The sequence below is a fragment of the Lygodium microphyllum genome, chromosome 4 (genome assembly GCF_053477565.2).
Source record: "Lygodium microphyllum isolate KBCC chromosome 4, Lygodium_microphyllum_v1.1.10, whole genome shotgun sequence".
In the NCBI taxonomy this organism is placed as follows: Eukaryota; Viridiplantae; Streptophyta; class Polypodiopsida; order Schizaeales; family Lygodiaceae; genus Lygodium; species Lygodium microphyllum.
Genome location: NC_141138.1, coordinates 138873968 through 138887290, shown reverse-complemented (window position 1 = coordinate 138887290; position 13323 = coordinate 138873968). Strand labels below are relative to the sequence as shown.

The 13323-nt window shown below is 40.8% G+C and overlaps 1 protein-coding gene across 1 annotated transcript; it reads left to right on the top strand.

The window, feature by feature from the left end:
• The first annotated feature begins 329 nt into the window (after window positions 1-329).
• On the top strand, window positions 330-803 carry LOC148037683 (DCC family protein At1g52590, chloroplastic-like). Its single transcript, XM_087677141.1, has one exon. The coding sequence runs from the start codon at window positions 330-332 to the stop codon at window positions 801-803; it is 474 nt and encodes a 157-aa protein (XP_087533267.1).
• Window positions 804-13323: the final 12520 nt, after the last annotated feature.

Sequence of the window (13323 nt, the reverse complement as noted above, 5' to 3'; positions counted from 1 at the left end):
AAGCATGGAGGCACGTCGGTGTCTTGTAAAGAGCTTTGCTTCCTCCTTGAGAGAGTTGACTAGACTGGGCGTGGGCAAAGCTGAAAGCCTTCGTTTGGAAGAGCAGATCTTTCCATTCTCAGCATTTGTGGTAGGATTTCAGAGTCATGTAGACCAAGATCGCAATCTGGCTGCAAGGATTCTGGAAGCAGACAAGAATCCTTTGTCCCTTAGCTTAGAAAGCAAGCGGACCGTGCTTGCACTTGGTAAAGGCCCTTCCTCTCATCTCAGGCACACTCCCAGCAGGATGTTCTTCTCTCACCACCTTCTCGAATCCCATCCAGAGAGTCATGTCCTACTTCTCAACAGACACTCGTCCTATCATCCTTTTTTATGGCATTTGCAATCTATGCAATGGGGGTGTGAACTTTGTACTTGACAATGACATGAATGGCAATTTAAGATTTGCCGCTAAACAAAGTGAAGTAGGTAGAGCTCTTCTTCAAAGGTCTGGGCACTCTCCCGATGACATTTCGAGTATTGTTCGTGTTGAGAAAAATAGATCCTTGTCAGGACTAATGCTTGTGCCACCCAACCATAGCTCTGCCCTCAGCAAGTCATTTGATATGCCCTTTCGTCAAAGAGGCCACCGCAGAGCACAGTCTAAAATTGCATTTCGACTACCATATGACATAATTTTTGATGATGAACTTGGTCTATTGGGTTCAACCACAACAGATACATTAGGAGACAGGTTGTATGAGCTGCAGTTGAATGCAAATGCAATTCCTCCCTCTGTGTCAATGGCTATGCGTGGAATGTAGCCAGTTATTGTAAACTCCCAAGAAAGCTTCCATCAAAATAGTACTCCCTGACTCATGTTGTCTTCAATGTTGTACTCGTCCTGGTGTACCTAAGAAAAGTAGGGTTTCCTGAGACTGAAAAGAGAACTAAATATAAAAGAAGGAGAGAGAAAGGAAGGATCTAAAAACTAAGCTCTGATACCAACTGTAATGGAGACCTAGGAGAGAGAAGGAGAGAAGGGAGAGACTGCAGAGAGGAGAGAGAAAGAGGAAGAAGATGAGAGAAGAAGAGAGAGAAAGACTAGCAAAAGAGAGAGAAAGAGGAGGGAAGCCATGAAAGCTAGGAGGAAGGAGAAAAGAGAGACTTGATTATTGATAACTCATGCCCTAATTGGGTCTCTCAACACCTTATATACCCTATCAGTATAATTGGGTATTCCCATGCTAGTCTGTGTCCTACCCGTCTATCCCCACTCTTTTACAAAGAAACCTAAAATCACCCCTACAATTACAATTTACATATATATATATATATATATATATATGTATGTATATATATATATATATATATGTATGTATATATATATATATATATGTATGTATATATATATATATATATGTATGTATATATATATATATATGTATATATATATATATATGTATATATATATCTATTACCACCCACACACACCTTACAACATGATATATATTTATATATATCTCTTCTTTTTTCTTTAAAAAAAACAAAACAAACACAATGTACACATACAAACACTAACCATCACCCACCTAACAAACACACTCCTTTTCCCTCATCTTCACGCTTTTGATTGTTGGACGATGTGTATCTTTCCGTATCATGCGCGTGTGTCCCCCTCCTTAGGTGTGCTTCGCGTGCGGGGTTTTTGGATCTCGTTACATGTGTTCATGATTGCGATCATTCACATGTAAGGACATGCGTGTGGTTTTTTCGTGGGGTGATGCGCTAGCTGATGTTCACATGTAGCTGACACACAACCCATTCTTGGGTACTTTTTTTGAATTTTTAAATCTTTTAAAATTGAAAATCACTTTAAAAACACATGAAAACTTATAAAAACTCGTAAAAAACCATAAAAATTTCCAACAAATATAAGAAAATTCTAAAATAATTGCTAAAATAATTCAATATTTTCTAAAATTTTCAAATTTTTTCGCAATTGAAAATGCCAAAATTAAATTTCAAATTTAAAAATATAGAAAAACCTCCTTAAAACATTAAAATTTCCTTAAAATCCCTTAATACTCATCAAAATTTTTAAAAATCCTAAAAATAACCCAAATTTTTAGAAAATTTCCTCCATCATTTGGCCAAATTGCCATGGACTCCAACTTTGCATACACATTAAAACTTATTATTCTCATAAGATATTACCTCTTAAACGAGTCCTATTTTTCGAAAAATATTTTATAAATCCAAAAAAATGGTTGGCTCATGAGAGTCAAAACTTTACCAATGAGGCTAAAAATCATGAGAGTGTAAGAAATGGAAAATAGGGTACATAGGGACAAGTATAAAAGGTGAAGGTACTAATCATTTTGTAACCAGTTTTTGTTATCTAGTTTTGACAAGTACAATTCCTTATTTCATCTATCTCTTTTTGTCCTTTCATGGCTGCCAGCCATCTCTTTCCTACTTTCTTGTATTTCTCTCTCCATTTTTAGTCTTTCTCTCTCCTTGACTAGACTTTCTATCTCCTTTGCACTCTTCTTCTCTCTTTCCTACAGTCTTCTCTATCCTCTTTTTCTCTCTCTAGTTCACTTCTTGACAAGTGGTATCAGAGCTAAGGCTTTTGGTCCATTCGATTATCTCATTTTAGTCATATTTTCTCTAAATTTTCACCATTTAATCTTGGAAAGCATGTACAGGAGCCACATGGTAGATACTTGCAAGTGTTCTAATTGGAATAGAGACTAAACTTGGGGCTCTGACAAAGATCTTGGAGAGATTTGGCCAAACTGTGGCTAAAAGGGTAGGTCATGCATCCATTACAGGCTATTTTGAAGATAACTTGGTAAAATAGGGGTTAATCAAACTTAAGAGAAGAATAAACCGTGGTTACTTTTTGGAAAAGAGCTTCTCCTTCTTCATGTTGTTGACTTCCATGGAACCATCAGCCTTCAACTTCATCTTTCTCCATGAATCTTTCCTCTCTCCAACAATAGACTATGTAGAAGGCTTTTAGACATCAAGTACTACAAGCCCAGGAGAACAACCTGAAATTTAGTGGTGCCACGTTATGGGAATCAAGTACTTCATCGTTATGGGAGAACAAGTACTTCATCGTTATGGGAATGCCTATGCATATATGCTAGGTACCAAGAAAAATGGGATGTCAATCTCACTGAAGAATCTAGAGATTGTGAATATTGTTGGGAAAAATGGAGATAATTTTGGTATGCTTGACTAGCAATTGTCCAGTCCCCTGGAATTAATGGCCAATTAATTTTTGGTTCCATGAGAGAATTAGTTGAGATCCATCCTCTTCTTCTTGGAATCTACTGATCAAATCCTTCATACCCACTAACCAACTAAGAGGGATTAGAAATAAAAGTGGTAGGAGATGGAAGAGGAATGAGTAAAAGAGGATGAAGAATAGCACTGGAACATTTCATCTATCCTCAACTCCAAATGGTTGACATACAAGGCAGCTTGCAAGACCACATCTCCTACATACCAAGCTAGATCTACATCATCTGAAATTAACAGATCACCTCGTAGATACATATAAGACAGCAACATGGTATTTGTCATCTTAAAATCTTCAAAGACCATATGATTAACTTCTATCAGAAAATCAAAAGACCAAGCTCCACTCAACCATCCTTTGGAAGAGGGAGATCCATCGTTGAAAGCTTAATATAGAAGGCCAAATTTTGCAGCTGATAGTGAACAAAAAAGGAATGGTCGGAAGGAACATACTCCTGAAATTGCTCAAATGTAGACCATAATAAATCATCCTGGACTGCAATCTTTCCACTTTAGCTTGAAACAATGGACATAATGTCTCTAGAGAACTGCCAAGTCCTATTGAGATATAGAAGGAATCATGGGCACACTAGAACTTGGAGGGATGGACCATGATTGCGCCAGTTAGTCCTTCAACTGTTTAATCTAGGAAGCTTGGGATTCCACTGTGTTGTGAGTAGTTTGCAAAGTTGACAGTTTCATATCTAAAAGAATATTAAACTCTTGAGCTTCTTTGGACATTTTCTCTTTCTCTTCCGAAACTCTAGTGACCTCTGATTGAGCTTTTGCTAACTAAGTTTTCAAACAAGATATTTCTTCTCTCTGGATTTCAATCATTTGTGTCTGCTGCTCCATCTGCTTTAACATATAAGAAAGAGTGTCTTTTTAGCAGAGTCTAACTCTATGGTTGCCTTATAACACAATATTAGTGAGTTTGGGAATCTCCCAATTTCCATTTTTTGAATACTAAAAAGGTGGCACCCGGATAACATGCCCATAAGTTTCAAAAACCATATGATGTGACCTATCATTGGAAAGCCCTTGAAAAATAGAATCTATTGAGCTATAGAGCACTCGATTTGGAGTTACAGTGTTCAAGTTATGACAAATCCAAAGATTTGACCATGTGTCCCAAACTTATGAGAAATTTCCATATTCCCCAATATGGTGTTTTATGCATCTAGTCTTTGGATTGCATCAAATCTTCATAGAAAGAAGCATATAATTGTTGAACACAAGCTGTCCACTGAGAGTTCAATAGAACTCTGGATGTTGTTACAAAGGAAAGGAATGGCATCCCCTATCACTAAGCTATTCAGTGAAGGAACTGATATATCCAAAGAACCCTCTTGATGTGCCCTGAATAAGTTGTTGCATGTGAGGTAGGCAGGGAGGTCACTCCCAGAGGTAGCAGAAATTGACACTGAAGGAATGACTGGTGGAATTTTCTCTGCTACACGCTTCAAATGCTTCCGCTAAATGACCAACGGAGGAGGGGAATCAATATCCTCTATGTTAATGGGTTTTGAATCTTCTGAAGGTGGAGGGGAAGGGACTAGATCAGATGGAGGAGGAGGTAAAACACCCTTCTTAAGACTTGAATATGTCAAGAAAGCATATAAATATGAACCATAGGTTACATTGGTAACATTCCCTCTAGCCACCTTGACAAAATGCTGGTCCATCTTTGTAAGAAGGTAAGCACTCCAATCAATGGCAACCCCTTTTAAAACCATCCTGGAGGCAGTGACAAGTTCCTTAGACAAATAGTGAGATGGTGTCTTGGCAGGCATAAACCTGTCCTAGAGAAATTGGCAGACTAGCTTCTAAAGAGGATCAGTGTGATCATTGAGAAAGACACTCCTGAAGTGTTAATCGCCTTCTTGACATCAAGGACCTCTTTAGTCTGCTTTTGTAACATCTTGAGGATCTCTTCATTTGAGAATAACTGTCTGGTTTTGACAAAGGGTTCTCCTTTGTAGGGAAGAGACAAAGCCTTTCCTAACTCTCTAGGTGTCAGGACCATGGAAGTACCACGAACCAAGCCCAATTTCTTACTATATGACGTGAGAAACTCATCACAAAGGGCTAGATCATCTGGAATCGGAGGGAGTGAAGCAGCCACAAAAGATGCAAGGCTAGCTTTTGCAATAGTCTCAAAAGTTAGTAGGGAATAATAATCCCTATTGATCAATGGGACATACTGAACAGGAGGAGGAGCTTGAGGTGCCATTCAGATGAAATATACACACACACCACACACACAAATAATCATAGTGAATGCCTGCAAAACAACAGAATATCTATTGAAAAAAAATCGATCAGAATAAACATACACAGACATGACTAATCGACTGACCACCCCAAACAATCCACATCCTAGAAAAAATTCGGCATGACCCCTACACATATGTGATCAAAAGCTTCATGCTATGCAAGAAACATGCACCCGAGACTTCGTATCAGGCAGAAAAGAAAACTACAAATCGCACCCGTAATTGTATCATGCAATCAAACCATAATACCTCAGGAACATTCTCAGGACATAACCAGAACTTCTATAAACAATAACAGCTCAAAAGATTGCACGTGCCCATCCCACGAAGCATATTTATTGAAAAATGAGAAAAAGTGCAGTGAGGTGAATGAATTTAGTGAAGGGTTCATTTTAATAAATTCTTAACAATGGTTGAAATTTTATTAGGTTGTAAAAATTAATAAGAAAACAAGGAATCATTTTTAAATTGTTAGTTACAATTTATTAATGTGAAGCGGTGCTTTTAACGAATCCCAGACTTTGATACCTAGACTTAGGTCTCTAAATGCATATTCATTAATTAAAAATTTAATGTGTTTGAAGCGCTATTCTTTTTTAGCGCGTACATTTTTGTGATGGCTGGCTCATTTTTATTTAAAATTAAGGTACCTTTGAAGTGCACGTAGCGCGTGCAAAGTGAATAGTGGATTTATTTTTAATTTATTAGAAAAATGTGTATTTGGCATAAGCGTGCGTGCCATGGTGGTGTTTAGGATTCATTTTAAGAATTAATCATGAATTTTGGGATAGCGAAAAATAAAAAATAGAAAGAAAAAAAAAGCATCTAGAAGTGGGTATGTGTGTATGCAATGAAATGGAATGCGCATGTCTCAATCCCAAGATGCAAGTCAATATGTTTAAAAAGGAAAAAAAAACACGAACTGAAAATGATATGACATATCAAGGCAAGGTTAGTGGAAGTATATTTGTTTGGTGTGCGTGATTTATTTTGATTTTGGTTTTTTGTTGATTGTGTTGTTAGGTTATTATTTATTTTTTAGTATTATTTTTTAAATGTGTTTGTTTGTTTTTTTTAAAATAGGATTAAAATAGAATAAATGAGACACATGAATATATTGTAAATTTTAATGGTGAGGTTTCAGTAGTCCACCATGAATAAAAACTAGACCATCAAATTTCAATAATGTTTTTGGATTTATCTAGTAGTTTTCAACTTATGTCCAAAATTGAAAATGATTTTTCCATAAATTTAGGTATTGAATTTAGCATTTTTGCCTTGAAATAATATTTGGACCATTTGAAAAAGCATTTTCAGTGTGTGGAACATTCCAGAAATATTCAAATGAGTTGGTGGAATTTTTTTATTTTTTTCTAAAATTATTTCTTATTTTTACTGATTTTAATGAATTTTATTCAATTTTCAATGGATTTTGAAGGATTTTTAATATTTTTAATTTATCTGCAATTTAATAAACCAAAAAATTTTCCAATTTGGTGAAGGATTTTTCAGATATTTTTTGTTTTTTAATTAAAATTTTAATGATTTTTAAGAAAATTTTAAGATTTTAGGTGTTTTGTCGAGTTTTTAAGCAGGTTTTTAAATTAAAAATAGGTACTCGGGCTGCATGTGAACAGGTGCGTGGAATTGGCTAAGCAAGCACCACCGCACGGACAAGTCCAGACGTGCATCCTTGCACGTGAACACCCATTGGCAGCTCACAGATGCACATGCACACCTCGACACCCACGTGTGACTATCTCGTGTGTCGCGTGTACATCTCGGAAATGGACCAGGGTGGGAAAGGGGGCAAGGAGGCCGCCGGAAGAAAAGGGGAATTGGGGGGGCATAGAAAGGGGGCGTAGAAGAGGGGGTAGTAACATGGCTTAAGAAAAGGGGGCCCAAACTTAGGGGTGGGCCAAGGGTAGAGGGGGAGACCAAACTGAGGGGTGGGGGTGGTATTCTTAGGGATGGTTAAAGTGGAAGGGGGGGTAAGGTAAAGTGGGGTTCAAAATAGGGGTGTAGGCGGGCGGTGCAAAAAGGGGGTGGGCGGGGTTTCAAAAAAGAAGGGGTGGGCAGGTTTAAAATGGGAGTGGTCGGGGGGTTCAAAAAAGAGGGGGTGGGCGAGTTTAAAATGGGGGTTGGGGGGTGTGCAGGGCCAGGCAGCAGGGCCCAAGGCAAGGGGAGAGGTAGCGGTGAAGGGGAGGAAGCGTGGGAGAGGAGGGAGACGCAGCGTGGGAGAAGGAGGGGAGGCGCAATGTGGGAGAGGAAGGAGGGGAGGAAGTGTGGGAGAGGAGGAGGGAGAGAGGAAGCATGGGAGAGGAGGGAGGCGCAGCATGGGAGAAGAAGGAGGGGAGGCGCAACGTGGGAGAAGAAGGAGGGGGGAGAAAGCGTGGGAGAGGAGGGAGGCACAGCGTGGGAGAAGAAGGAGGGGAGGCGCAGTATGGGAGAAGAAGGAGGCGCGCAGACGAAGGTGGAGGAAGGGAGGGGAGTAACTAAAAGGCCGCGGGGGAGAAGGAGGACGGACGCAACAACGGGTGGTAAGTTTTTTTTTTTAATTTTTTTAAAAAATAGTATAGCCTTAAGAGAATCATAACATTTGAGCTTTCTTTTATCTTCCGTCTTTGCAAAATTGTGGTGGTAGAGATATATGTGTGTGTGGGTGTGTGTGTTGCGAAAAAATTTCGCCCTCCCCTTGCGAAAAAAGACGGTTCTCTTTCCCTCTTTTCTCTTTTTTCCTCTTTCTTTTGTACAATGGTTAAAACTAGGGGTGAAGATGAAAAGGATGATAAGGTTACTCATTTTTAAGGGAGAGAGACTTCTTGTTTCTTTCTAGTTATGATATTAGTGATGCAACGACGTGCATAGATTTCATGTGCATGGGGGTCTAGTGAAGGAAGGGCCAACCGATGGTGGAGAGGAGTAGGTGACTATCGGCATGGCACAAGGGGCCTCGTGTGTGCAGTGATGTAGCATGGGGAGATGAGGAAGAGACCCTTACATGCTTGAGTGGATCCATCGACACATCGTGCTGGCCATTTCATCATGCCTAATTCTTCATTCGCCTTGTGTCCCATGATTGTTCTCCTCCCCTACACCTCTCTTGCGCTTCCCTAATTGGTGTGAGTCCTTAATTTACTCCAACTTATAGGGTAAGTTCAAGTCTTGCATGGAGCATGGCTTGCATGGCCATAAGTTTCCAATGTTGTCATATCTAATTCTCATGGGATTCGATCCTAGCCAAGTCTTGTTGTGAGTATAAGTCTTCATGGTCACATCATCAATGTGCAATCAAAAAGGTTGTGCAATCGCGTAAACCCATTGTACGCACATACATATTCTTATGCAGTCATATTGTATGTTTTGCAAACATATATTTGCAAGTTTATGAACCACTACAACCTAATTCTAAGGGTCCAACTAGAATCAATGTTGATTAATTGCACTACCATAGCTAATAAAGTACCCATCCCTTTGCCACCATCGCTAGAACCACACTTTGTAGGAAAGGCTTTAACAATAAAGCTTAAAATTTTGGTGGACTTGACATCACCACAACCAAAATCCTTACCACTACTTGTTAACTAATTAACCAACCCCTATATACAAGACCAACAGGTGAGACATGAGATTTGAGAGCCATATATGTCGAGTAATGCAAAATGCAAAATGTATAAAAGGATGACATGTGTGGTAGCATTTAGAAGAGGTCTAAACAATGAGTAGTTAATGTGACATTGGGGATTGAAGCCGTACCCGTGGACAACCAATTCATGGCTTTGTACAGGTGGCCACCCTCAAAGCTAGAGACCTCAAAATTGCTCGTGGTATGGGGTTTGAGCCCAATGAACTAGGGCTCACACATTGCATATTAGGTGTTATTATCTTTTCTATCAAGTTTTGTGCAAATAGAAGAAAATTTTCTAAGGGGCACTGGTGATGTGGATCCGCACTTCCTATTCCCACATGGCTAGTCAAAACTCATGTCTTGCACTTTGGAGCAATGCCATTAGACCTTATTTGCACCCCTTGTTCATGATGACGTGCTTACTACTTGACTTCTCATCGCAAATTCTATGAGGATAAAATTTTCATGTTCTTTGATACTAGATGTCCAACAATAACTTTTGTTGTTAGGCGTTTTTGCGAAAACTCTTGTGGTTCATTTGGTCTTTTGTCGAGCGTGGTGGTGGGGGACCGGTGGGAGCCGGTTCTGGGGGCGCCTTTTGAAGTAATTCCCTAACAATTGTTTGGAAATGTTGTCAAGTTGAAAGAGAATCCTTTCACCCTACTCAATGGGTGAAACCAGGATTCAGGAAAATATAGGTCCACTTGGACCTAGCACTTGTTCATCTGGAAAGATTCCTTCTCAATTTTTGGTAGAAGGAAATAAATCTTGCTCGCAGTTCACAAAATACAATGATAAAGGGCAAAGGAAGCCAATCCGGTGCGGCAGCACTTGCGAGCATGAAGCAATCAACCACCGCTTGGAACCAAGCTTTTGCGTCATGCCATCGTCGAGCCCAACGGAAGGGCAACTTGTCCCAAGTGTGCCAATAAATGGATAGCTCGTTCCTAACCCGATACATCATATAGCTTGGGAGCTGCAAGAGGCGCGACCTTGTGATAAAGGCCATGGCAAAGAAGCTAGACAAGTCAAGAAAATTGTAAAGAGCTAGATCTGTGACTTTAAGGCACTCCATGTAGCCCTTATCTATGAAGCTCTTTAGCGCTCCATATAGTATCTCAGGATGGCTCTTATGGAACGGCCTGTGGGAGTGGACCATGACGTGGGGAATGCGCAAAAATTAAGATCAGAGGAACCGTGCATTGGAAGGACAAGGAGCAAAAAGGAAAAAGGACAGGGGGAAGATGGAGGTCAGGGCTGGCATGTCAGAGTGTTGTTCCAAAACAACAAAGGTGCATTCACATGGAAAATCGTCCAATTTACGAGAAATGCGTCAAATATTAATAACTCAAGAACCGGCGGTCGGAAAAAGGGTTGGTAAAAAGAAAAAGTATACCATTCGAAGGGACGAATAGGGTTGTAAGGTTGGATGTGGGTTTCGGTGAACATGGGATACGTTCACATGGAAAACCATCCAATTTATGGAAAATGCTTCAAAAATTAATAACTCAAGAACCGGCGATCGGAACAAGGGTTGGTAAAAAGGAAAAGTGTACCATTCGAAGAGAGAATAGGGAGGTAAGCTGGAATGTAAGTTTCAGTGAACATAGAATGTGTTCACATGGAAAAACGTCACAACAAGGAATAAAGGGAAAAAGAGAAGGAATGGCTCCAAGGGTGGGGTGAACATGGACGGGTGGGTGGGGAAGGGACCCCATCAGGGTAAAATCAAGTCATGGCATACATGCAGGATTAAAGTGAGGCATAAGTAGGGGGTATGCATCATAGACGCGCAGGGACTCGACCCACACTGAAAACCTTAACGGATAGGGTTAGATGCAGCAACACAGCCTAGGACCCATCAACTGACTTGACTCTAGCATCCCCACACTTAAAACATAACGTATACTTGCAATCATAAGGATAGGGTTAGAAAAACTTGGCATGTTTTGCGTATGGTCAAAGGAACTGTCACTGCTATAGAAGTATTGGAGTCGGCTACATGAGGTACCACAGCTCGCTCTAGGGTTCAGCCAGCATGGCAGGGACCATGCAACAACACCTAGGGAGGTAACTGGTTGAGAAAACCCATCAGGTAGGTGTCATTGATGAAGGAGAGTCACTCAACTCACGGGCACTCAATTGGGATGAGAGAACAATCACTCACCCCATAACTCATATCACATGAGTGAATATTGATGGAAATCCAGATCTCACACCCGGTTTAGGAATCGACAAGGGAATGGTGCAGAGGGAGTATGCCAGGGTGCACAGTTAATGGTATATCAATGCGTCCAACCCATCTAGCATATGTGTAAGCATGAAAGCCAGGGAGCCTTGCAGTGCAGTGTATAGAGTAGAGTGGCGTGTCCTATGATGATGGTAGAGACCCATCCTGTGGGTGCATAGGGAAACGAGAATGTACCTGACTCCAATTTTTGTAACGTCCCTCAATCCTCACGTCTCAATAATTGATTGAAGAAACACTAGTCACACTCAACCCATCCTCTGTCTCACTCTATATTGAAGGATACAGGAGGGCAACCCGTTGCTGAAACCCATTGATGTAATCCTCATTGTCACTTGTGCAGAGGTTGTATGCCTTGTGCGCATTTGATGGTGCAACTGTGCATCCCGCCCTATGCTGGCATACAGTGCAAGAAGGAAGGCCAGGGAGAAAGAATGATAGAAATACCATGTGTTAGGACCAATCTCGCCACCATTGCTGAATCAGACGAGAAGGGAACAAGGTAGGGTTGAGAGGTATCTGTAAGGGGCTAGCAGAATGAGAATGCCTCATGAAGAAGATCATAAGGGCTATCACAAGCATAAGGAGAAGGACAATGCAACACCCAAAAGGGAAAGGGTAGGTCGACTGTGATCGTCAAGATCCCCAAGGAGGGAAGTACTTCTTTAGACGATAGCCATTGATTAGAAAAGGCTTATCAGAGGAATCAACGGTCTGCACTTGAACAGAGCCATTAGGGTTGACAGCAAGTACCTTGTACGGGCCTATCCACCATTGTTGAAGCTTGCCAAGAAACTTGCCAAATCTCGAATCATAGGCCAAGACAAGATCACCTTCTTTGAACTCCTTGTGCTTGATGAAACTATCATGATAGGCCTTGTGTTGCGCTTGAGTGGTTTCCATGCACTATAGAGCCATCCTACGGGTCTCGTCTAAACATTCCAAGTGTAGGAGGCAGCATTGCAGTGACTCATCATCTCCCAAGCGTTCTTTAACTGCCAATCGCAAAGAGGGCAATTCTAGTTCAACCGGGAAAACAACTTCTGTACCATACACCAGCTAGAAAGGGGTTTGTCTTATAGCAGTCTTATGGGAGGTTTTGTATACCCAGAGGGCCTCTGTAAGTCGATCGTCCCAGACGTGATGATGTGCGGCAATCATTCTTGTTAGGATCGAGCAGAGGATGCAATTGGTGACTTCAACTTGGCCGTTGGCTCTGGGGGGTAATAGAGAGTGGACTTGCGATGGCGAATCTTATATAGTTCCATCAACTCTTTCATGATCTTGTTAAGGAAATGAGTACCTTTGTCACTTACTAGCTCGAGGGGACTGCCAAAATGGGTGATAATATTCTCGTACATGAATAGGGTTACATTGTTACCATCATCCTGTCTCAGAGCTTTAGCTTCACACCACTTTGTGACATAATCCATACATACTAAGATGTATCTGTTCTGCTTCCATCTGGTGGGTGGATCAATGGGTCCCACAAAATCAATCCCCCACTTCTCCAATGGCTTTAGGGAAAGAATATGGGTTTTCCCATTCATTGACAAGCATTACATCTATTGCAGTAGTCATATGCATCCCTGTGGAGGGTCAGCCCACCAGTATCTTGCTAACAGAGCCTTTCTGGCTGTTGCTTCTCCTGCGAAGTGTCCACCATATGGTTTGTCATGGCATGCTTTCAATACTATGCCAATTTTGTCTCCTGCAATACATATTCGCAACACTTTATCTTTGCCTCTCTTGTGCAGTGCACTGCCTAGAAAGGTGTAGGGGGATGATTCTAACAGAAGCTTCTTCTTCTCACGGCTTGAGATGCTAGGAGGATACTATTGAGTTGCCAGGAGGTTGGCTATGTCTACATACCATGGAGT

Bases quoted from the DNA above. Each gene is read 5' to 3' on its own strand.
- LOC148037683 (XM_087677141.1), top strand. From the start codon at position 330: ATGTCCTACTTCTCAACAGACACTCGTCCTATCATCCTTTTTTATGGC.